General features: G+C 34.3%; 4 protein-coding genes across 5 annotated transcripts; 2 read left to right on the forward strand and 2 right to left on the reverse strand.

Moving 5' to 3' along the window:
* Positions 1-3,716: 3,716 nt before the first annotated feature.
* Positions 3,717-7,907, forward strand: LOC130509210 (chaperone protein ClpD, chloroplastic). Its single transcript, XM_057004949.1, has 12 exons — positions 3,717-4,454; positions 4,560-4,696; positions 4,787-5,016; positions 5,101-5,209; positions 5,298-5,428; positions 5,615-5,716; positions 5,812-6,093; positions 6,173-6,276; positions 6,369-6,663; positions 6,750-6,983; positions 7,071-7,307; positions 7,399-7,907. The coding sequence occupies exons 1-12, from the start codon at positions 3,829-3,831 to the stop codon at positions 7,711-7,713; spliced, it is 2,802 nt and encodes a 933-aa protein (XP_056860929.1). The 5' UTR covers positions 3,717-3,828; the 3' UTR covers positions 7,714-7,907.
* A 2,097-nt stretch (positions 7,908-10,004) lies between these two features.
* On the forward strand, positions 10,005-12,437 carry LOC130509211 (protein FRIGIDA-like). Its single transcript, XM_057004950.1, has 3 exons — positions 10,005-11,048; positions 11,329-11,501; positions 11,599-12,437. The coding sequence occupies exons 1-3, from the start codon at positions 10,112-10,114 to the stop codon at positions 12,301-12,303; spliced, it is 1,815 nt and encodes a 604-aa protein (XP_056860930.1). The 5' UTR covers positions 10,005-10,111; the 3' UTR covers positions 12,304-12,437.
* Positions 12,306-14,328, reverse strand: LOC108848010 (superoxide dismutase [Fe] 2, chloroplastic). 2 transcript variants are annotated; one of them, XM_057004951.1, is made up of 9 exons: positions 14,157-14,328; positions 14,046-14,083; positions 13,795-13,866; positions 13,406-13,594; positions 13,148-13,319; positions 12,946-13,064; positions 12,837-12,863; positions 12,719-12,742; positions 12,306-12,638 (listed from the first exon to the last, which is right to left on the reverse strand). In XM_057004951.1, exons 1-9 carry the CDS (start codon positions 14,209-14,211, stop codon positions 12,444-12,446), a joined length of 891 nt encoding a protein of 296 aa, XP_056860931.1. In that variant the 5' UTR covers positions 14,212-14,328; the 3' UTR covers positions 12,306-12,443. The 2 variants fall into 2 exon arrangements, with proteins under 2 accessions (XP_056860931.1, XP_018476913.2); XM_018621411.2 differs by having other exon boundaries at positions 13,795-13,872; positions 14,157-14,325.
* A 9,409-nt stretch (positions 14,329-23,737) lies between these two features.
* Positions 23,738-24,136, reverse strand: LOC108845446 (uncharacterized). Its single transcript, XM_018618655.1, has one exon. The coding sequence runs from the start codon at positions 24,134-24,136 to the stop codon at positions 23,738-23,740; it is 399 nt and encodes a 132-aa protein (XP_018474157.1).
* Between the last annotated feature and the right edge of the window lie 81 nt (positions 24,137-24,217).

Here is a 24,217-nt window from a genome sequence, read left to right on the forward strand (position 1 = left end):
GAATGAAAATGGATTTATGTATAAATACTGGTGAGGAGAGATGATTGGTTGTGTAAGAAAAATATATTTGAATAAAGAAGAGAGACGTGGTCCGAGTTGGCCCACCAGATTTGTCATTTGTGATGCAAAAGAAACAACCAAAACTGATAACGTGCAACTGTAATGCAAAAACCATTAACAAAATGATTTTTTTTTTAAAATCACAAGTTGAGTTATTATTCCCTTTTGTTAAATTGAAAACAATAGTCCACTGTTTTTTAACAGGTCTGTACTCTGTAGCGAATGTTTGAAACTTATCAAAGTAAATATATTCTTTAAGTAATCAAGAGTCTAAGAATTATATGATTATATTCGATGTTACCATTTAAAAACAGAAACAAATGTATAGGCAAATACAAATTTGTACACAGGTTGCATTTAAAAAGAAATTGCCTGTAGAACATGGAGGGTCTCCATCCTAATACTAATAACCCTGTAAAAAATTCCAATATGTTCTACAAAAGAATGATCAAAGCCGGCCAAAACAAGTTTACCAATAAAAATTTCAAAAAAAGGTAAGGGAATTCAGAGCTGGTCGTTACAAGACGTTTCCTGTGGATTGATGGATCGATACCACGGTTCTGATCATTACCAATGTGATATATTATAAAAGGATTGAAAAAATCACAAAGAATTAAAAGAGAATCATCTATTCTACTCAAAAGTAGGATAAATTCTCTAATGGGGGTTTTATATATATCAAGAAAAACAATTTTGAAATCAAAAATAGATAGTAATGGGACAGAAAATGGAATTCAGCTTTTGTTCTCTAAGTGATTTTTGATCTTCATTTTTGTCAGAATAAACTTTTGAATTACCTTTGTAAATTATTTCTATAATTTATCAGTCAAGTGCAACTTTAAGCTGCGTAGCACAAGTTCTTGTCATTGGTCCAACAAATACGTGCGATGCTTCCTTTTTATCATCTTTGTTTCTTACCATGTCTCATCACAAAACTTTTACTCACTCTCAATGGGAGAATTTATCTGGAAATACCGTTAATATTGTCTAGTAATGATCATCACATGGAGTTTTAAAGTTAAGCCAGTACGAAGTATCAATTGCTACGACTAGAAAGCAATCGAGAAGTAGATCCCAAATAAAAACAGGGGAGGCATGATTTAGGGTTTATTAACCTAAAAATGCTTGATGGTTGTATTCAGCTTCCAACTCCTGTGGTAGCAATTATACCTAAAATTCTGTTACAAGGACTAGAGAACCAGAAAGAAGAATCTTATGTCAGTTGTATAGGTGTTTGTCTCCTCTATATAAGAGGTAAGAACTGCATAATCGCCATTATAAAACTTGTACAACTGAATCTAGTTACTTTTTTCTATACTCCAGAAACAACCTTAGTTATCTCTGAGATCAAAATTACTCCAGTATGGACAACTCTGAAAAATTTCACGAGAAAGGCCATATATAAGATTAGGTGTTCAAATGGTCTCACAAATCTCGCCTGTATCCTTTCATGGATGAGGCCAAGGTCCTGATCGAGGTTTAATTGAGTAAAGCTTTTCCTAAGAAAGATCGTTTCTGGTGATAAAATAGATTTTATATCTATGGTGGATATATAATACGCTTTGTTGCCTACTGAATGCAGTAGATATAGGCAACTATGACACAAATTCAAACGCGCGCGGCTTGCACGCAGCAATGGCGAATGACATGGAGGTGGAGATATGTGATGATATGCCGCAAGTTCTGAGATAGTAACTCCTAACATAAACACCTTCATTTTGCCATGAGCTGAAACATTCACTTTCCAACGACTATTATATATGGAACCTCACATTTCCAGCAAACACGACTGCCATCGAGATGGTCTCTATTACATCACATCCAACCGCGTGCTTGCTAGTATCACCACAGTTGCATCGATTGAGTCTCTTTGTGGAGACTTCTATTCAGCTTCCACTATTGCTCATATTCGCTCTATTATTCAAATGGAGGGGTAAACAAGTTGAGCATTGTGAACCTGTTAGCTTCGTTGGTTTCTATAGAAGGGGAAGATGATTCGCCACATTCAGACAAACTGTCCAAACTGATGGATCTTATTACTCATTCGGTATAAGAATCCTTAGAGAAAGACCAGTTAAATCATTAACAAAGCTAAGAAAATGCATTGGCAAGTCACATGTCATGTGGAGGACGGTGGAGCCAAGATGGACGTGGCTAGATTTCTCCATCAAACTGATCATTAAAGTCGACTGAGAAGACCTCCAGGCTTTTTCATTCTTTTCATCATCTTTATACAAAAATTTAATGCTAAGCTGTCAAGGCTTGTAAAGTCTTTCTTCAGTATATGAATACGGTTAAGGAAAAAGGAAAAAGAAAACGAGAAAGTGAATTAAAACGAGATAGAGATATATAATAGAAAAGTACACGTTATTGCTTGCAACGTACGTCAAAAAACTCATGAATTGAAATGCATGAGGAGAACTTGGGCGACCAATAAATTGACTCTCTTTTTGTTTGTCTCTAGTTATAGTTCTTCTATTGGAAAGAAATTTCCACCGAACAATTAAAAAGGAAGACAACTAGGAACCCTAAATTGGCACGGTTAGGCTAATAAGTTTTTATTTTCTCTATTATGTAGTTTAGGACAGGGACCGCTTCTCTTTGTTTCATTCCGTGTGCAACTTGAGCTACTTCTTGTAGCAGTTGTGCTTGCGTTTGGTCTTTAATCTCTTTTTTTTTCTTCAACGTTCTGCGTTTTCAACATTTGTTGACTTGTTGAGGGCATGGGCCATGGGTCAAATGTCAGATACCAGCATTTTGCTTTACAATTGTATTTAGTTTAGACATTAATGCTTCTCCATCAGAGTCCTTCATATCCAATATTTTCTGCGGGAAAGCTTATGACTAAATTAAAAGATTACAAAGGCTAGATTTGCAATAATCAAATTTACATTCACGAGTATATACGAGTAAACATAAGCCTGACGAGGATGACAAGTTAAGAACGTTGTAACTAATAGAAGAAAAATCCAAAACTTTTGTTCTTTTCAGGGAAAAGCGCGTCAGACGTTATGTCACGCAAACTAGCATTTCATTGTTATCCTAACACATTCCACATGTTATACGTTTATTTTTGAGGTTGTGCGAAAGACACCAGAACATTTGCTCTAATAACGTATCGAAAACAAAATAATTAGATGTGCCATCTTACCCAGAATGGCTTAAGTTAAAGACTAACAAACAAACTATACCCCAGAATGGCTTAAGTCAAGACTAACAAACAAACAATATCACCACCTTAATTACTCATTAGACTGATACTTAAACAATTAAACTCGGTAAACGTTAAATTCATAACATTTACATATTTGTTTTACCCAGAATGGCTTAAGTTAAGACTAACAAACAAACTATACCCAGAATGGCTTAAGTTAAGACAAAACCAGAAGAGTATGAAAAGCTATTGTCTACATAAAAACACGCTTACGCCTCTTTTAGTCTTCTATTACAAGATTGAACAAAAAAAAAAAAAGTCTGCTATTACAACAAGTAAACGATAGACAACAGTGAAAAGAATCTTTATCAAAACGCAAACGTGACTAATAAATTGTAGCCAAACAGTCCCTTAAAGAATCCAGAGTTGCGTTTATATAAATATATATAAATACTGTGTAATCCAATCCACAACTAACCGAATAATAACTAAAAAAGAATACATTGCCGTGACGTCTCAGCTTACTTTTTGCTTCCCCCTTTTATTCCAAAAAATAATAATAATCTCACCATTTTTGGCACAAATCGGAGATTTTCTCACCGAAGAAGACGATCATGGAAGTCTTATCTACTTCCTCGCCGCCTCTAACGCTCCACTCCCGCCGTCTCCCCTCTCCTTCTTCCTCTCCCGTCACGACCTTCGCCGCTTCTTCCCTCTCCTCTTTCTCCTCCTCCTCCTACCTCGGAATCTCCCTCTCCAACCGCACGATCCGCCGCCTCACTCCAACAAACTCCCGCCACAAGAAACGGAACAAACAACTCCCCCCGATCTCCGCCGTTTTCGAGCGGTTCACGGAGCGAGCCATCAGAGCCATCATCTTCTCCCAGAAGGAAGCCAAGTCGCTGGGGAAAGACATGGTCTACCCTCAGCACATCCTCCTCGGCCTCATCGCCGAGGATCGCGACCCTCAGGGCTTCCTCGGATCCGGAATCGCCATAGACAAGGCGCGCGAGGTCGTCTCGAGTATCTGGGACGAAGCTAACTCCGATTCATCTACGGAGAGTAGTACTACTCCGTACTCCAAGTCGACGGACATGCCGTTCTCAATCAGCACGAAGCGTGTGTTCGAAGCTGCGGTTGAGTACTCCAGGACTCTGGAGTGTCAGTACATCGCTCCCGAGCATATAGCCGTTGGACTCTTCACCGTTGATGACGGGAGCGCCGGCAGAGTTCTCAAGAGGTGGAGAAAAACTAAACGGACTCCTCTCTCTTTTTGGATATGTTGTTGTGATGAAAAAAAAAACAAAATTGATTTTGTTTGATGTGATGTGATTGTTTTGTTTAGATTGGGAGCGAATATGAATCTACTCACAGCAGCAGCGCTGACTAGGCTTAAAGGAGAGATTGCTAAAGACGGAAGAGAACCGCCTAAAGGGAGCTCTGACGCTTCTGGCAGAGTTGGTGGTCCTGGAAGAACCAAAGGTGACAGACTTCACCTTTTATTTTTTTGTTCTTATGAGTCTTACTGATGGACCTTTTTTTTAACTGTAATTTTTTTTTTTGTGTTACCAGAGAAAAGTGTATTGGAACAGTTCTGTGTGGATCTTACGGCAAGAGCTGGTGAGGGGCGTATTGATCCTGTTATTGGCAGGGAGAAGGAGGTTCAGAGAGTTATCCAGATACTTTGCCGCAGAACTAAAAACAACCCGATTCTTCTCGGTGAGGCTGGTGTTGGGAAGACTGCCATTGCTGAAGGACTTGCCATTAGTATTGCAGAAGCAAATGCTCCTGGTTTTCTCTTGGTGCGTACCCGCATCTAAGCTATATGTACATGGCCAGTTTTGTCAACCTTGTACATGACCAGTTTTGTTTGTTGCTCTATGTAGACAAAGCGCATCTTGTCCCTGGATATAGGACTGCTAATGGCTGGTGCGAAGGAAAGGGGAGAACTTGAGTCACGCGTCACTGCTTTGATAAGCGAAGTTAAAAAATCAGGTTATTGATCCCAAAATACTAATACATACTGTTGAGTTATCATGATACATTCCTGACACATTTTTTGTTTTGTTTTGCTTTCTTATAGGTAAGGTCATTCTCTTCGTAGATGAAGTGCACACTCTTATTGGATCTGGCACCGTCGGAAGAGGAAACAAAGGGTCTGGTCTTGACATTGCTAATCTCTTGAAACCACCACTTGGAAGGGGTGAACTTCAGGTACGTATTCTGAATGAATTGACTTTCTGCTTCTTTGTGCTCAAATATTTTAGTAAAACTGAAACAGTAATGTTTCCACTTCTGTCTGGATGTAGTTCATATGAAAATATAACAGAATCAAAAGTTCTACTGAAACATATGCTAATTATATAGTGTACTAACAATCAATAATCAAACCATTTGCAGTGTATTGCATCCACGACCCTTGATGAATTTAGGAGTCAGTTTGAGAAGGACAAAGCACTAGCAAGGAGATTCCAGCCTGTGTTGATTGACGAGCCAAGCGAGGTTTCCTCTACAAGCACAGTGTTTTCTAATCTTATCAAACCAAACAAACATCTGTTTTTCTTATCTAGTGTTTTTCAACTTAACAACAATTTTAGGAAGACGCGGTGAAGATTTTGCTTGGCCTTCGTGAAAAATACGAAGCCCATCACAACTGCAAATACACTATGGAAGCCATAGATGCTGCAGTGTACCTTTCATCGCGATACATCGCGGATAGATTTCTTCCGGATAAAGCTATCGATCTTATTGATGAGGCGGGAAGCAGAGCTCGCATCGAAGCTTTTAGAAAGAAAAAGGAGGATGCAATCTGTATCCTTTCGAAGCCGCCGGATGATTACTGGCAAGAGATCAGAACTGTTCAGGCCATGCACGAAGTGGTAACAGACTTAGGCATTTGCACTTGCATGTTTATCGTATTTACCTATTAAACGGTTTCAATAATTTTTCTGTTAATAGGTTCTATCAAGCAGGCCGAACCAGGATGAGAGTAATGCCGTTGCGGACGAGCCTGGTGAACTAGTCGAGGAGTCTTCTCTGCCGCCTGCAGCAGGAAACGATGAGTATGATTAACTGCTTTTACATATTTGCAAATAGTTAATTTTAAAAAATTAAAGAAGGAACCTTCATAATATTTGTTTGATTCTGTTTTCAGGCCTATAGAGGTGGGACCTGATGATATTGCAGCGGTTGCATCGGCTTGGTCTGGAATTCCAGTTCAACAGATCACTGCAGATGAAAGAATGCTTCTTATGGGTCTAGAAGATCAGCTAAGAGGCAGAGTTGTTGGTCAAGACGAGGCTGTAGCTGCCATATCTCGAGCTGTGAAGAGGTCACGGGTTGGCTTAAAAGATCCTGACCGTCCAATTGCCGCTATGCTTTTCTGTGGACCAACTGGAGTTGGCAAAACCGAACTCACAAAAGCTTTAGCAGCTAATTATTTCGGATCGGTACAGCTAACAGCTTCGTTAACTTTGTAATGCTTGATGGCATATGATATGGTCACTGAACTGGTTTCTTTTATTGGTCAATGCAGGAGGAATCTATGCTGAGACTGGACATGAGTGAGTACATGGAGCGTCATACCGTGAGCAAGTTGATAGGCTCTCCTCCAGGATATGTTGGTTTTGAAGAAGGTGGAATGCTAACTGAAGCTATCAGGAGACGTCCTTTTACAGTGGTTTTGTTCGACGAGATAGAGAAAGCCCATCCTGATATTTTCAATATTCTTCTCCAGCTGTTCGAAGACGGCCATCTCACCGATTCACAGGTTCTATGTCCCACATTTATACTTATTTTCTAGCTTCTTCAAGAGACATACAGAGTTGAAGTTTATGTTGGGTATGTTATTTGACAGGGAAGGAGAGTATCTTTCAAGAACGCACTGATCATAATGACCTCTAACGTTGGATCATCAGCCATTGCCAAGGGAAGACAAAGGCAAATAGGTTTTATCCTCGACGATAACGAAGAGGAAGCATCTTACGCAGGAATGAAAGCTTTGGTAGTCGAAGAACTCAAGAACTACTTCCGTCCAGAGCTCTTGAACCGGATAGACGAAATCGTCATCTTCAGACAGCTCGAGCAAGCTCAGGTTAGCCATTTTCTCAACCTCTTAATCCTAAAAGATTAAAATTCATTAATTAGAAAGAAAAAAAATCAAATGTTCAACTCTGATTTTGCAGATGATGGAGATCCTGAACCTGATGTTACAAGACTTGAAGTCGAGGCTTGTGGCACTTGGAGTCGGTTTAGAGGTGTCTGAACCTGTCAAAGAGCTTATATGCAGACAAGGCTATGATCCGGCCTACGGTGCACGACCACTGCGTAGAACCGTCACAGAGATTGTGGAAGATCCACTCAGCGAAGCCTTTCTTGCTGGGAGCTTCAAGCCCGGTGACACGGCATTTGTGGTTCTCGATGATACTGGAAACCCTTCGGTTCGGACCAAACCAGATTCTTACAGTGTACGAGTTACCGACAAGACATCAATCGCATAGATTTCACCATTGGAGGATTGTATATAAAGATTCTTTGGTTATACTCACTCGTCTTGTACGTGAATCTCAATTGCTTATTGCAAACATGTGTATATATATAAAGATACATAGTGATTAGTGCGTGAGGTAATTGTAATAGCTTTATGTATTTCTTACTCGAATTATATTAATACCACATTATCAAATTATTAATATTTAATAAGATATTTGAAAATATCTAAGCTTTCAAATAAAATCATCAAAACCCAAACATTTATTTAAGTACAAATCTTATCTCGTATTTTGAGCAAATGCTTTGAAAACACCTGTCAAATCTAGTTGAATTTTAAAACCCGCAAATTCTTTACCAATTAACAAAACTTATAAAATATATTAAAAATAAATACAGTTTTTATTAAATTTAAAAGTAAGTATCCAGTAGATTATTTACCGAATCAAAATCTTCAAATTAGTTAATTAATGGCAATAGCATTTTAAACTCTTAAATAAATACTGCTAAAACGGTAAATGATAAGTATTTATGCAACAAATGAAGTTACAATATAATTTGATTTTATAATAGTATGAAATGTCAATCTAGTATTGTAAATATATTGTAAAAATCTGTTGAAAAAATATTGTAATAATCTAAATAATTATAATAAGATGTAAAGTATTTTAAATAGATTTTATTTATTTTCATATTTTGTGATAATTATTTTACTTATTAATATTGTTATTTTATAATAGAGCAGGTAATATACTATGCTCTGATTTCTCTTCTGTTCCATCCGTTTCACAAAAAAATATCATTTACACAAATTAAAAAATAATTTAAATGAATTTAAATTAAACTAAAAGTATTTGAGATAAAAAAATTATTTATAAAATCAATATATTTGTAATTAATATTAAACTGAAAATTGCACTGAAATTCAAAAACAACATTCTTTTTGTAACAAAAAAAAATATTACAATGATACTTAATATGAAACAAATAGAATATGACGTTATAACAATCTTCACACAAATTAGTGCATCCAATAAAATACATTTTTACTCATTGATTGATTTTTCTGTACTGTAAATTATATAGGAATAGATTAAATATAGGGTAAATATGTTCTTTTATCACTATAATTTGCAATGTTTTCTGTAAAACATCAATTATATTGAAACAAAAAATTTGTTCTAAAACAACTGAGGAATTATATTTTTTTACTTATATAATCGTGATCCTGTTATAGTACTCCCTATGTACCATTTTAAGTGATGTTTAAGGTTTTTACACAAAGATTAAGAAAATACAAATTTCTATACAATTTATTTTGGTTACATAAAATTGGATTAAATAAAATCAGTATAACCAATAAAAAATATGTAGTATTTTGTAATTGGTTACAAATTTCAATTGACATTAAATTTTATCTAGAAATGTGAGAACCTCACTTATTATGAAACAAAATAAAAATACTTAAACATCACTTAAAATAGTACGAAGGGAGTACTATATTTACCCAATATTAAATGAACATCATTATGACATTTTTATTTGGTGTATTTTAAAATTTTCCGTACCTTCATTAATTTTTGTATAGACTAATTAATCAATCGGTGTCTACCAATCATAACATTTTAAAAATATTTTGACTTCATTGTTATCGAAATTAATGTAACTGATTAGATAAACCATAAATTACCAAAAATATGTTGGTAAGAGAAAATATTAAACAAAAATAGTATTAACACGATGTTTCCTAACGCATTTGTAAGATAATTTATTAATGCACTTAATAACGGTTTTTCTGCCAAATAAACTTTAATAACGGTCCCAGTTCTTCTTGTTTTAGTATTAACACGTTTCCTAACACATTTGTAAGATATATTATTAATTCACTTAATAACGGATTTTCCGCCAAATAAACTTCAATAACGGTTCTAATTCTTCTTGTTTTAGTATTAACACGATGTTTTCTAACACATTCATAAAAACGATTATTAATGCATTTAATAATGGGTTATTTCCAAATAAACTTTAATAACGATTCGTTTCCTAACACATTCGTAAAATAAATTATTAACGGTTTTTGCCGCCAAATAAACTTCAATAACGGTTCCAATTCCTCTTGTTTTTTTTTGTGGGAATTTGAAATGAAGTATTATTCTATAATTTTTCTTATACACCACTTGAAAAATTTGCAATTTCTCAGTCCCTTAGATTTATCTTCAAATAGTAGTATCGATTTTAGTTAGTACTTTCGAGTTAAAAAAGAAAAGATATTTATGGGGGCTATAAACCGAAACAATCAAAAGACCTCAGGGACAATTTCTGAACAGTCACGAGAGCGGAGGAACGAACCTAGGGCTTTATTTAAAACACAACAACTGTTTCATTCTTCTTCTTTCTCCGCAACTCCCCATGGCCTCCTTCCATCATCCACCAATAAGAGAGGAGCAACCTTCACCGTCGATGATTCGACGGAGAGAAGAACTCCCTCCGACTGTAACAACAGAAACCACGATCGTGGGGCCATCAAAGCCTCCTCAGTTCCTGAAATCCATCGTCGACTTAACCGCGTTTGCAGCCGCAGTCGACGCCTTCAAACGCCGCTACGACGAACTGCAGAGCCACGTGGATCTCATCGAGACCGCGATCGACTCCGAACTCAAAACCAACGGCCTCATCAAAATCGAAATCGAAACCGCCGCCGCCTCGCCGTCTCAGTTATCTCCTCCGCGGAGCAACGACTCCGCCGCGATCGTGTGCCAATCGCCGCCGAAAGAGGTGGCGGTTAGGTCCGAAGCGGAGCGACTCTGCGAGTCGATGTCCAGCAAAGAGCTGCGAAGGTACATCCTCGCGAACATCTCCTCGCGAGCTAAGCTGATCGAAGAGATCCCCCCGGCGCTGAAGCTGGCGAAGGACACGGCGAAGTTCGTGCTGGACTGCATCGGGAAGTTCTACCTGCAGGGACGCAAAGCGTTCGCCAACGGCTCTCCCGCGGTCGCCGCGAGGAACGTCTCGCTTCTGGTTCTGGAGTGTTATCTTCTGACGTTCGATCCCGGGGAAGAGAAGAAGCTTTTGGTTAAGGTTGCTGCTGGTGATGGTGGTGGTTCTGTTGTTGTGAGAGAGGAGGCCGAGGGGGCTGCTGTTGCGTGGAGGAGGAGGCTGATGGGTGAAGGAGGGTTGGGTGCAGCGGAGGGTGCGGACGCGAGGGGTTTGCTTCTGCTGGTTGCTTGTTTTGGGGTTCCGGAGAGTTTTAAGAGTGTGGATCTGTTGGATTTGGTTAGGCAGAGTGGTGTTGATGGGATTGGTGGTGCTCTTAAACGGTCACCGTTTCTTGTCCCTATGATGTCAGGTACCTTGTTCTTTCTTACGTCACAAAGGTGGTTTCTTTTGGTGTAGAATGAGTTTAGAATGAATCAAGTTTTCATCTTTGTTTTGGGTTGTGTATATGAGCTTGTGAGTATAGCATAGCATTCTAGAGTTGAGTGATACGTTATAAAGCTGCACATCCACGAAATTGTAATTTGTTAGAAGGTTTTGGATATTGCAAGTGAAAATCATGTGACTTTGGTGCTGCATACTCTAATCAAGTCTTGAGCTATGTTGACTAAAAGGGTTTCTGTGGACTGTAGGTATAGTTGATTCAAGTATGAAGCGTGGAATGCATATTGAAGCTCTTGAGATGGTTTATACCTTTGGGATGGAGGATAGGTTTTCGGCTTCTTCAATTTTAACTTCATTCCTAAGGATGAGCAAGGAGTCTTTTGAGAGAGCGAAACGGAAAGCACAAGCACCCATGGCATTTGTATGATGATGACTCTTCTTTACACGTTATTTACCTAAATAAACTCTTTTTTTACTGTTTTGATTCTTATCATTGTTTGCTTTTATACTCTCAACAGAAAAAGGCGAACGAAAAGCAGTTAGCTGCGTTATTATCAGTGATGAAGTGTTTGGAGGCTCGCAAGCTAGACCCAGTGAAAGAAGTCCCAGGGTGGCAGATCAAAGAGCAAATGGCGAAGCTGGAGAAAGACATTGTTCAGCTCGACAAACAGATGGAGGAAGCGAGATCCATCAGCCTAATGGAGGAAGCGAGATCCATCAGTCTAATGGAGGAAGCGGCACTTAACAAGAGATTGTATAGCCAACAGATGAAACGTCCAAGGTTGTCAGACATGGAGATGCCGCCACCAACAGCTTCCTCATCTTATTCTCCTGTATACCGTGACCACCGAAGCTTCTCTAGTCACAGAGACGGAGACGCCGATGAAATATCGGCTCTTGTGAGTAGCTACCTCGGCTCAGCATCAGGTTTTCCTCATCAGTCAAGTCTCATGAGATCCCCTGAATATATGGTTCCACCTGGTGGGTTAGGAAGAAGTGTATCTGCATATGATCATCTGCCTCCAAACTCTTACTCTCCGGTTCCAAGACAGCATTCCCCGTACGGACAGAGACTTCCTCGAGAGTACTCTCCTCCAGTACACCAAATGCCATATGGTCTGCAAAGAGTGTACAGACATTCACCATCTGTAGAAAGGCACCTGGCTTTGCCCAATCACAGGTCTCCTCGCAACTTTTCACAAGACCGCATAGGAGGAATGTAGAATATGTAACTTCAAGTTTTTGTATTTTCAAAGCAATTGTTTTAAACCACAAAATTTATTTAAAGCCCTAGCAGAAAATTTTGCTATGTAATTGACATATCGTTCAGAAGCTAAATGTTTATCATTGACTCTCAGTTTTTTTAGTCAACCTCCTCAGATGCATCATCTAAGTAAACCTCTGACTCTTCATCATCTAGATTCTCTTCCTCTTCTGTTTCAGTTCCTTCTTGTTCTCTTTGAGCTGCTCTAGCCATTGCAGATTCTAGTCTTGTGCTTACAGTTTCCCATGACACGAGCTTTTCCATGAATGTACTTATGTAGTCAACTCTTCGGTTCTGCGCATAACACAACAACATGAGAACTGAGAACTGAGAACCTCTGCTTTCAATATTTTGTGAAAAAAATTTGAGGGTACCTCAAAATCCAGATAGTAAGCGTGCTGTTTTGCACAAAGAAGAAAATTAAGTCAGGGATCAACAAAACCAATCTTCATAAGGTGAAATTCATAGAGAGGTGAGTCGATTATATTATACCTCCCAGGTATCAATGGTAAGAAGTGGCTGCACATAAACGGATGGGGAAATCAAAATCCATAGTTAACAACAAAGGTTCATCTACAACTTTGAAAGTTTAGACACTTACAGAATAGTCCCATACGAGTGGATTTACCGCATTGGGAGTTTTTACAATCACAAGCTTCTTGTCTTCCTCCTTTGGAAGCGGGTTTACTGCATTTGCAACGTCAAGTCTATTCGCCTTGTCTGCATCAGTGGATCCCTAAGTAAGTTGGAGGGGTCTGCATATTTTTCTAGTGGAAAGGGAACGTAAAGTTGGAAACACTCACATGCAAGCCAAGTCCAACCTGAACCAAAGTTGGAGGCTGCAACCGCCTTGAACCTTTCTAAAAAGTCACTGAAAGACCCAAAATCTCTGTCTATCAGTCTGAGGAGTTCTCCACTTGGCTTTCCTCCACCTCCAGGTTGGATAGACTCCCAGAAGAACTCGTGGTTCCATGCCTGCAAAGCCCCTCCCCATATATACACCTTAGTTCACATCCAAATCCCCTTAGCAAGAAACGGGTAAAACGGTTATACGGTATTACCTGTGCGGCGTTGTTGAAGGCGGGAAGCATATTGCCTCTGTTGTACGAAAGAAGCACAACCTCTTCCAATGACAATCCATCAAGATCTGTGCCTAGGATTTGCTTGTTCAGGTTCTCAACGTAAGTTTTGTGATGCTTGCCCCAGTGATAATCCAAGGTTTCACGGCTCATATGCGGTTCCAGAGCATCCTGCCAAAGGTTCAAAGACAGACACCGAGTGAGCAACATCGCCTCCCCTTTTGTTTCGAAAGCAGCAAGCTTTGAGATTCACAGTTTGTTGCTTTTACATTCATAACATTTCATCATAAGATTTTTACTAATACAGTGCTGTTACCACTATATCGACCAATCCAAAATGAAAATCTAAAAGCTGGGTCTCTTCAACGTACAAGAGGATAAGGAGGTGGCTTAAGCTCAAATCCCGCTGTGATAACACCAGAAACAGCCACATTTCTCGAGAACTGTCTCTGCGCCATTAAGAAAAAAAAAACAAGTTCAAGATTCAGTCAAGCATTTCATCGAACACTACATATGCATGATTCCTTAGTCTGTGTTATTTTACTAAAAATCTGAAACTATAGCTCCGTAACAGTTGAATTCAAACTTAGACAGGAGAACAAGATTTGATGAAAGACAGAACCTTTTCGTGTTTTTTCCATTGCATTCGCCGGTTTGGCCCTGTGAAAAAAAATGAAAACAAAGTGTTTCAGAGTGAGTGAGTGAGAGAAAAAAGAGATAGAAAAAGAGAGACCTTGAGAAGGAAGCAGAGAGCACGACGAGAGAAACGAGGGAGTGGCTGTCATCATTTTTTACTGAGAGCCAGCAACGAGTATACAGAGACTCTCTTCTCTGGCTATATAGATAACTGAACCTTCTGGTGCACAAAAAACAAAAAAAAAAGTAAAAAACTGAACCTTCTTATCATCAGGCTATATTATGCTACGTACCAAACTTCTAACTAGAGCAAATTAATTTAAATAATAACCTCTAGTCCGTAACCAATGGCTCAAATGCAATGATTTTAGAGAAATATTTTACAACTAGGTGTTTTTTCAGTGATCAACATTGAAATTTACAAAGTAATTAAACTATGGTAACTGATTTATGTCATATTTTAAATAATATTATCTTATTACGTTATTTATAATTTTCCTGATTAAAAATATTGTATGGTTCAAAATAGATTAGAGTTTTGATTAATTTTTTATTTTAAATTACTTTAATTCATTAAATTAACAGGGCCAAAACAATTTAATGAATTAAAATAAATTGGGTTAGCTAAAATATTGTATAGTCAAAATAGATTAGAGTTTGATTAATTTTGTTAGTTAAAATAAATAAATTAAAGTGTAATCTATACAGAGATATAAAATATGAGTGTAATAATAATCTCTTGAATGCTCACTGACATATATAAATTCTACAAAAAACTAAGTTAAAATGAACGATTAATAATTTATTCTTATTTATTTATAGGTTTTGAACCATTTCAGAATTTAAATGTATAAAATAAATAAAATTTACCATAGATAATAATAAGTTGATATTGGTTTGACCATTGATTTTAAAATATAAAAATTTAGACTGGTTTGTTCGATAATATAAGTTATCTTTTTCCCAAACTATGTTCTGATTCTTTGATTTATTTTGAAATCTTGAGCTGACAAAGTGGATGAGCTGTCCGAGCCGGAGGAAGAGATCTTAGAAGTTGCTACTAGAGGTGTCCATGTGGAGGAGGAGGTCTCGTAGGTGGAAGCTGATGGTCAAATCAAAACATATATAAGCGTTTTTGGTAAATTTTTATGTGTGAATTTTTTTTTAATCTAGTAACCATCTTGTTGCTTAAAGGTTTTATATTTTTCTTCATCTGGTAAATAGATCTGAGTGTATTGAAATTGATGGAAGTTTCAAGTTTTAAGCTTTTGAAATCGCATGCAAGACTTCCAGGAACACTTCATGCTTAAGACTTCCGAAATATCTTAAGAAGTTTTCCAAAGTTTTTTAAAATCTCCCTAATTCCTAGAAGTCTTTTAAAGTTTTCCCGAATTAGGAAAAATTTGAAAGACTTCCTGGAATACTTCATAAAACTTCATATGCATGAAATTTTTCTGGAAATTTCCTGGAAATTTTCAAAAATCTGAAACCTGAACATGAAGGATTATCAAATTTTATAATGTGTATGATGTATTGTTTGGGTTGCAGCTTTTCGAGATGAGTGTCATTCTCACTTTTGAGACAAGCTATGTTCACAGCTTTCCCAAAGTGATACAAAAGATGATGTCAAGTGAAGTAAAAGCTTACTTATGTGGAAGAATGATTTCTAACTCCATGTTTAATAATTTTGTTTATGGTTTGTTTTGTGATTTGTATGTGTAACTTTTTAGTTACGATTCTTTTATAAATTTGAAAAGATGTTAATGAAAATAATTTGGCATATATTCATATCTGTAATCTAGCCAAATTTACTAAAACTAAGGAAAAAGATTTGAGTATTTGCACTCTACACACAAGCAATTTATCATAATTAGGTAAATACATTATTTATGTTTTTGATGTATGTAGCTGAGAATTGAATGACTATTTTACCCCTTTTCACGTCTGATCATTAGCAACCGGTGACCTGTTTGAGTTGTAACCTAAATACTAGATTTTGACCCGCGCTTTTAAAGCGCAAGTTTATGTTTGGTGAAAATTTTATATAATCACATTTATATAATCCGTCTTGTATATGTATTTATATAATCCATCTCATATATGTATTTTATATCCAGATTTATGTTCGGTAAAACTATATTATACATGTATTTTTAGGTTTTTAATTTTGAATTAAATATTTTAAATATAAATCAATATAACAGTTTTATAGTTTTGATCGGTGTTTTGAAATTTGACTGAGACCTGCGGTTGAACGGATTACCGGTTGATCAAAGATAAATTCAGTTCGGGTTTGAAAAAAAAAAATTAAAAAATCCAATAAAAACTACTAAAATCGAAATCCGGTTGAACCACTGGTTGAACCAATAAACAATTTTTATTTTTTATAAATAATTTTTGTTAGATAGTTGAGATTATATTTAGGAAAAAGCGGTTTAAAACCAAACCATTAAATAGTTTGAGAAAAAACGATGCAGTTTCAAACATGTCCGGTTGGAAAAATATTAAAATGATGCAGTATCAAACACGAAATAATCACATACCAAAATTGAATTAGGAAACCGGTGGTTAATGACAAACCAAAAACAATTAAAAAAGAAACCAATGCAGAATGTCCAAAATGTCATTAATGAATACAAAAGAAAGCCTCTTTAATAGGGATAAACAGAGTAAAAATCTAAATGTGCTTGTACTTTAATAGTATAGACTAGATTTTGACCCGCGCTTTCAAAGCGCGGGTTTATTTTCCTTTATTTTTTTTTTTAAATTGACAAATATTTAGTAAATGTCATATTTTTATATATTTGTTTTTTTTATAAAAGACTTAAGTTTTTTTTTATTTTTCTTTATCGTGTTTCATTTTAAAAGAGTATAGGCCAGAACACAATATTCGGACCCGAAGAACCAACCCGAAACCGACCCGAAAATCAGGGTCCCGATCCCGATCAGACCCGGGGTAAATATCCGAATGAGTTCTAAATTGCTATATCCGAAGAACCGGTCCTGAATCCGACCCGAACCGAGAACCAAATGAGTACCCGAAGATATCCGAAATATATCTAAAAATATATGTTATAATTATATTTATAATTATTTTAATTTTTAAATTAATTTTATAAGTTAACTATAGTAGTTATTTTCGGTAATTTTGAGTATTTTTGGATAAAATATGATAGTTTGGATAAAAGTTTACCCAAAAAACTGTATAAAATATATATTTTTGGTTACTATTAAATAATTTGGATACAAAATTTGAACCGAATCAGATACTTTGGTTACTTTAAGTACAAATAACCGAACCCGTTAGATACTTTGGTTATTTGGTTATTTTGCAGGTTCTTATGCATGAGAACCGAACCCACCCGGACCCAGAAAGACCCGACTCGAACCCAACCCAAAATTTTATAATACCCGAATGAGGTTTAATTTTAAAACCCGAATGGGGTTTAATTTCAAAACCCGAAAAACTCGATATCCGAAAGAACCAATCCGTACCAGAATGGGTATCCGAACGTCAAGGTCTAATGAGTATTTATGTTTAGAAAATTAAACTTTATTTTTAATGAATTAAGTTGGTATAACTCTGATATATTAATTTTATTATGTGGTTAATTTTTTAATAAAAAATATATACTTTTAATAAAGATTTATACTTTTCAATGAAAAAATTCAAATTTTTTTATGAATGCTTAAATTATATTAAAAATAAAAAACATAATAATTAAGTTATTAATTTTTGTTCATTACACAAAATATTAAGAATGGTTGAAAATAAATTATTTGAATTAGGGAAAAAAATAAGAATTGGATCTGATTTCTTAATCAGCCCAAATGGCCCAAGAGAGATGATGTAGGTAGTGGGCTGGATCCAAAAAAAATGACCCAATAAAAATGTGTTATTAATATTACTTGATTGCCCTTAATGAAATAAACAATGTGAGTTAAAGAAAGGGCATGTTTAGTAAAAAATCCAAATGTGCTTGTACTTTAATAGTATAGATATATATTTTTTAATTTCTCTCTGATAACCCGAAATCATACAAAATCTCTCATATCAGACAAATTGATAGTATTTCACAGTTATAAGAAACTTTCTTATTGATTCATAAATCACTAATTTTGAAATTTTCTCGGGTATGGATTTTTCTGGGTGGTCGGATTAAAAGCGCCTGCTCTTCCTCTTTTCCCATAGAGTTTCGAAATCTCTTTCCTGTCTATTGTTTATTCTCTATGTATCTCCTTCTTTGATGTGATTACCTTCCAACTGTTATCACAAACTCGATTTTTTGGAGTTTTGATGGTTTAAAATCGAATGTTTAGTGGTAGATCTGTCATAAATGATTCAAAACTATGTTGATAACAAAGGAAAACGATGATAATCAATGAAAAATGACATTGACGGCTGAAAATTAGGTCTGGAAATCGCAGAGAATGAAGGTAGACGATGGGGGCAAACTGGTAATTTACTGTTCATTAAAGAGAAAAAAAGACGAATAGCAAAATCTCACACGGACTGGGCTTAAACCCACGCTTGGGATATTGAATACATCTCAGGACGCCACTGGACCAAGGAAAATTTATACAAAAATTAGATCATTTAATAAATATACGTATATAAAGTTTGGTGGTTTGTATTTACCTAGAAAACAGAAACACGGGTTGGTTAAAATAAATTTTATGTTGCTAAAGATAGTTGTGGAATTTTGTTTACGATTTTAGCAAACAAACATGATAACTTTGTAAATCTTGATAGGTGTCAAGATTTTTTGTAACCGGCTACTTATAATTTAAAATCTAATTTACAAACAAACATGATAATTTTATGTTTAACATGTAAAAATATCATTAACCAACCATGCATACGTAAGGAGTTACCTAGTTAATAATTTGTTTAGCGTATATTAATAATTGGTAACCGGCTACTTATAATTCTAAAATCTGATTTACAAACAAAAATGATAACTTTATGTTTAACATGTAAAAGTATCATTAACCAACCATGCACACACAAGGAGTTACCCAGTTAATAATTTGTTTAGCATATATTAAATCATGAAACATGCTAAAATCCTAAATCAAATTCCACAACTATCTTTACCAACATAAAATTATTTTAACCAATCCGTGTTTATGTTTTCTAGATAAATACAAACCACCAAACTATATATACGTATATTTATGAAAATGATCTGACCTTTATTACTAATCTTCCTTGGTTCAGTGGCGTCTAGAGATGTTTTCAATACCTCCAACGTGGGTTCGAAGCCCAGCCTGTTAGAGTTTTTGCTATTTATCTCTTTTTCTTTAATGAATTGTAAATTACGAGTTTGCCCCCATCGTTTACCTTCGTTCTCTGCGACTTTCAGACCTAATTTTCAGCCGTCAATGTCATTTTTCATTGATTATCATCGTTTTCCTTTGTTATCAACATAGTTTTGAATCATTTATAACAGATCTACCACTAAACATTCGATTTTAAACCATCAAAACTCCAAAAAGTTGACAAGTTTTTGCCCGAATATGCTAAAATCGCCATGGTTGCTCACCGGAGAGATCCATTCCGCGCGTACTCGGGAGCCTCAGCCGCATTTTGAACAAAGAATTTATTACCCATTCTCTTAATTATATTTATATTCTTTTAGCTTATAACCTATTATTACCAGTAATATATATCTCTCTCTTTTATCGACAGAAGGACAATTATGTCATTTCTGGTATATTAGATTATTTTGAAACCCCACAATTTTTGTCTCATAGGTATTCTCTTAATTTGTTACTTCTTTTAGGATTTCTAGCCTATTCACTCAAAAGATTTCTTAAAAAACTGAATCAAATTCACAAAATATTAAACATTACATAAGTTCAAAATATAACACTTTCATTAGAAATCCGTGAGAAGACTTCTTGGAAAGTCTTTTGTGAGGCTCTATAATCAAATAACTAAGCAAAAGAAAAATTCTTTAAACTTAAAAAATACATTGAAAGTGTTTAAATCAGATTATTAGATAGTCATTAAAAAATATAGATTAAATAAAAATAATAATAATATTTCAAAATCTAACCCTAAAAATACCAACAATACTATAACATATGTTACCAAACCCTAAACCAAAAATTATCATGACTCAATCCACATTCATTCATCTATGTTGAAAATAATTCAATTATAGTAAAACTAAATTTACATCATTTAGGATTGTTTATTACTACACAATTTCAACTTTTGCCCATCAAAATATTGCTTATAAAAAATAAAATTATTTTAAAGATCTATTGAACTCGGAAGACTTCTTTGTAAATCTTTTCACGCAGAGAGTTATAATGGTAAAACTTAATACATGTTTTTGTTTGGTTATAAGAAAGTTGTTGTAATTCCACTACCATTTTAGGTTAGTTTTGCATTTGATTGAATTTGTGATATACTTTTGTATTCAAAATCAAGTTTTGAGTCATTTTGACAATTTTGCCTATATTTATTTTGTATATATTTATACACATGCATGAATATATGAGAAATCACCTAGTTAGAACAATATATAGAGAAAAAATTTATCTAACTATTTTAAAATTTATATATGTATGTACAAATTAAATTTTTCATTTGTTGTATTTTAATTATTTTAAATAAAAACTGGATCTAAATATATTACAAAATAACTGAAAATTAAATACTAAATTACTAAATCACTGAAAATTTCATAAGAAAACTAATTTACCAAAACCATAAATTGAATTTCTTAAGTCTTCTCTTGTTACATGATTCTCTTCTCAATATCATGTCTATGATGAGTGTATTTTTTTCTCCTATCCGTTATATGCTTTGCAAATTCTGTGAATGCTCAATTACCTCCGTTTCTACTTCCGTTTTGGCCTCTCCTGACTCAATGTTTATCAACATTGAAAAATATTCCAGGATGTTTTGAAGGGATCACTCAATCTATATTGTAAAATTGGTACCATAGTTCCTGATTGTTGTAAAGTTTTTCTGGAAGTTGTACCCAACTGTACACCAACACTTCCTATCAATCCTTTTCCTCGTATGTTAAAGCAGCAATGCTCCCAAATTTCTGGTCTTCCAGCCATGTAGTAGAATTTAAAAATAGTTATGTAAAATTATATTTTCTAAATAAAGGTTAAATCGCATAATATTCAAGAACAAAAAGAAGATCTAATATGTTTTCCTTTCTTCTATTTTAGTCTCATATAAAACCTTTAGAATTTCATATAATAAAGCTTATTATTATTTGATAAGTAGAATGACCTTTTAATATAAAAATGTCTATCAATGAAGTTTAGGTTTTTTTTGCTAAGATGAAGTTTAAGAATTTGATAAGTAGAATCTCAAAGAAATGGCACAATGGATGAATCATTTGTCCTTTCTATGTCTTATAATCAAATATTATATTATATTAAATTACATTTGATTATTTTACTAAATGAGAAAATTAAAAATTTACACAATCTAACTTTTTTTACACAAGATTGTATGTTTTGTAGTTTAATTTTGTGTCAACTATTTTAAAGGAAACAAACTAATATATTGAATAATGTAAGCGAATAAAACATTGTCTTTCTGTTTGTAATAGATGAACATAGCCCTGAGCCAAACTAATAAAAGAAAAACACGAAAAAATTGCATGAGCAGTCATATCATTAGATACGAAATTTGCTTGAATGATGTGAATATCTCGTAACAAAAACAGCTAATAACTTAGGTTTCAAGGTAATAGAAATTTGGTAGTTCATGAGAGTAAATGCATCTCTGTTGTTATACAAAACCTGACCACACTGATCACTCAACAACCAAGCAACACAACTCAAAGCCGAGGCATTAACGCATGGATAATGAATACTGCATTTGCCTATATTCACGCTTGGTATTGTCCATAGTCGCTCCAGATTGGTGGCACCCCATGCATAAATACACTAATGATTATCTAATTTCACTGTTTTGCTTTCTCTTGTGCTCTCAATAACAGAAGTCAAATATCATCTTGTTTCCAGCCAAGATCAGGACATTTTTGTTTTTCCGTAACCGGAGAATGAGTCTAATGATTATGATATCAAAGAGTTTTGATCTATATTCAACAAAAGATCCATGTTCCATTCAATTATTTTCATTGAGTAATCATCATGTCAAATAATAGATATTGTATTAATGATCTTATCAAATAATAGTAATAACTAGATTTTGACGGGTACTTTCAAAGCATATAATTATTTTGTTTACAAAATTTGGTTTATTATAAACTATCATGTCTATCTATAAATATATATATATATATATATATATATCAAGTTTTATATAATTTTATTTAAATAAGCACTGGCATGTCTCGCATTGGTCAAATTTTGTTTTTATAATTTTTTATGATAAATGATAGAGCTGGATAAAATATCCGGATAAAAAAACTGAATCGAACCCGAACCAGATTCAAACCTGTCTCAAACCAAATATTCCAGGTACCCTAAATGCTCAAAACACCGGAAATATCTTAAAACTTGTTCAACATCAAAACTTCCAAATAAATTACATTTTTAATTTTATATGTTTATATTATTTAATTTTGGATTTTTAGAATTTAAGGTATATTCAATTTTTTTATATTTTTACATAATTTAAATGGATACCCAAACTAAACCACAATATTCAGAATGGGGTTTAAGTCTCTAAGCCTAAAATATGAAATCCGAAACCCAAATCAAAACTGAACGATTCCAATTAAAATATACAAGATCATGTGTTTAATTTATTTAATAATACTACAAGATTATGTGTTTAACTTTTTCCTAGTATGATTAAATGTTTATTGGGGTTTAAATATGAACCGTTTTTTACAAAATCAATACCATAGATATGCATATATATATATATATATATATATATATATACCGGGTTTGCTTACATATTATATAATACAATCTTGCTTTAATCATGTTTTTAATAATTCAAAATTTTGTATTATAACTTTTTTTAAATAAGAATATGAAGATATAAATATTTTAGACGTTAGTGTCCAATATTCATTTATTAATAATTAAAATTAAAAAAAATTCATACCTATATATTGTTATGGAATCATTGTTTATAGTAACAACTATAGATTCGTCTGAATTAGTAAGAGCCAAATATATGATCAATGATTTATTTACCGTTGGTGGCATTTAAATATGTTGTTTAAATTTTTCCTTGAGCTAGATTTTAGGATGTTTATTTATTAATACTAATTAATATAGTAATGGCATTCTACTGTAAATAATTGAAAAAAATAATAACAAAATCCCAACAGGAATTCTGTTTTAATAGTATAGATGTATATGTTTATATGCATAAATATTATTAATTTCGTATTCGTCACTATTTTGAAAATAATTTGACATCTAATATAAAAAGAACCAAATTTATGAGATGTATAATGTGTGATTAATAAGACATTAAAAAGACCAAGGATTTATTCATCAACCAAACATTGTGACATGTTTTGATATTAGCACAGTTTTCAATATATGTTGCTTACTTGTATGATTATTTTAATTTAATAATATATGTTTTCAGAATAGATGAAATTCTTAAAGATTTCGTAATTTGTTGTCTTAATCATAGGAAATGCAACAATATTATTATTTGATCACCACCTTCATTTTTTAATTAATCTTTCACATAGCTGGTCCTTAATCCTACAATGTTGTTGGAGGACCGGCAACTCGAGAGCATTGTTCCTTCACCATAGGAGGGAAAAACGGGTTGAATGGAAGATGGTGTGTGCAGTTGGCTTCAGCATCTAGAAAAGCTTTACAACAAGCGGGACCTATATTACCAAATTTGCCGGTGATAATAGATTGTCTGATCTCTGCAAAGCATCCGGGCATATCCATAAATATTGACCAACATTTGCTCATATCAGGAATTCCTGGCATACCACCGGGAATTGGTTGAAACGGAAGCGGAAACGGAAATCCTGGTGTACCAGGACTTGGTTGAAATGGAAGTGGAAATGGAAACTGCGGTAACTGAGCATTAACGGAGGATGCAATGCATATACTCACTAGAATAAAGTACACATTCTTAACGGACATGATGAATATACTTGAATCTTTTCAAATATGATAAAGAGAAGACTTAGATGTCCTAGATATGATTTGTTGTAAGCTGATTCT

This window comes from Raphanus sativus, chromosome 3, assembly GCF_000801105.2.
Source record: "Raphanus sativus cultivar WK10039 chromosome 3, ASM80110v3, whole genome shotgun sequence".
NCBI classification, from domain to species: Eukaryota; Viridiplantae; Streptophyta; class Magnoliopsida; order Brassicales; family Brassicaceae; genus Raphanus; species Raphanus sativus.

Bases quoted from the DNA above. Each gene is read 5' to 3' on its own strand.
- LOC130509210 (XM_057004949.1), top strand. From the start codon at position 3,829: ATGGAAGTCTTATCTACTTCCTCGCCGCCTCTAACGCTCCACTCCCGC. The intron at 5,017-5,100 runs GTGCGTACCCGC...TGCTCTATGTAG, and splicing joins ATGCTCCTGGTTTTCTCTTG to ACAAAGCGCATCTTGTCCCT. The intron at 6,277-6,368 runs GTATGATTAACT...TTCTGTTTTCAG, and splicing joins CCTGCAGCAGGAAACGATGA to GCCTATAGAGGTGGGACCTG.
- LOC130509211 (XM_057004950.1), top strand. From the start codon at position 10,112: ATGGCCTCCTTCCATCATCCACCAATAAGAGAGGAGCAACCTTCACCG. The intron at 11,049-11,328 runs GTACCTTGTTCT...TGTGGACTGTAG, and splicing joins TCTTGTCCCTATGATGTCAG to GTATAGTTGATTCAAGTATG. The intron at 11,502-11,598 runs GTATGATGATGA...TACTCTCAACAG, and splicing joins CACAAGCACCCATGGCATTT to AAAAAGGCGAACGAAAAGCA.
- LOC108848010 (XM_018621411.2), bottom strand. From the start codon at position 14,211: ATGATGACAGCCACTCCCTCGTTTCTCTCGTCGTGCTCTCTGCTTCCT. The intron at 14,084-14,156 runs GTCTCTCTTTTT...TTTTTTTCACAG, and splicing joins CTCTCTGCTTCCTTCTCAAG to GGCCAAACCGGCGAATGCAA. The intron at 12,864-12,945 runs GTAAGTGTCTAA...GTTTATGTGCAG, and splicing joins CACTCGTATGGGACTATTCT to CCACTTCTTACCATTGATAC.
- LOC108845446 (XM_018618655.1), bottom strand. From the start codon at position 24,136: ATGTCCGTTAAGAATGTGTACTTTATTCTAGTGAGTATATGCATTGCA.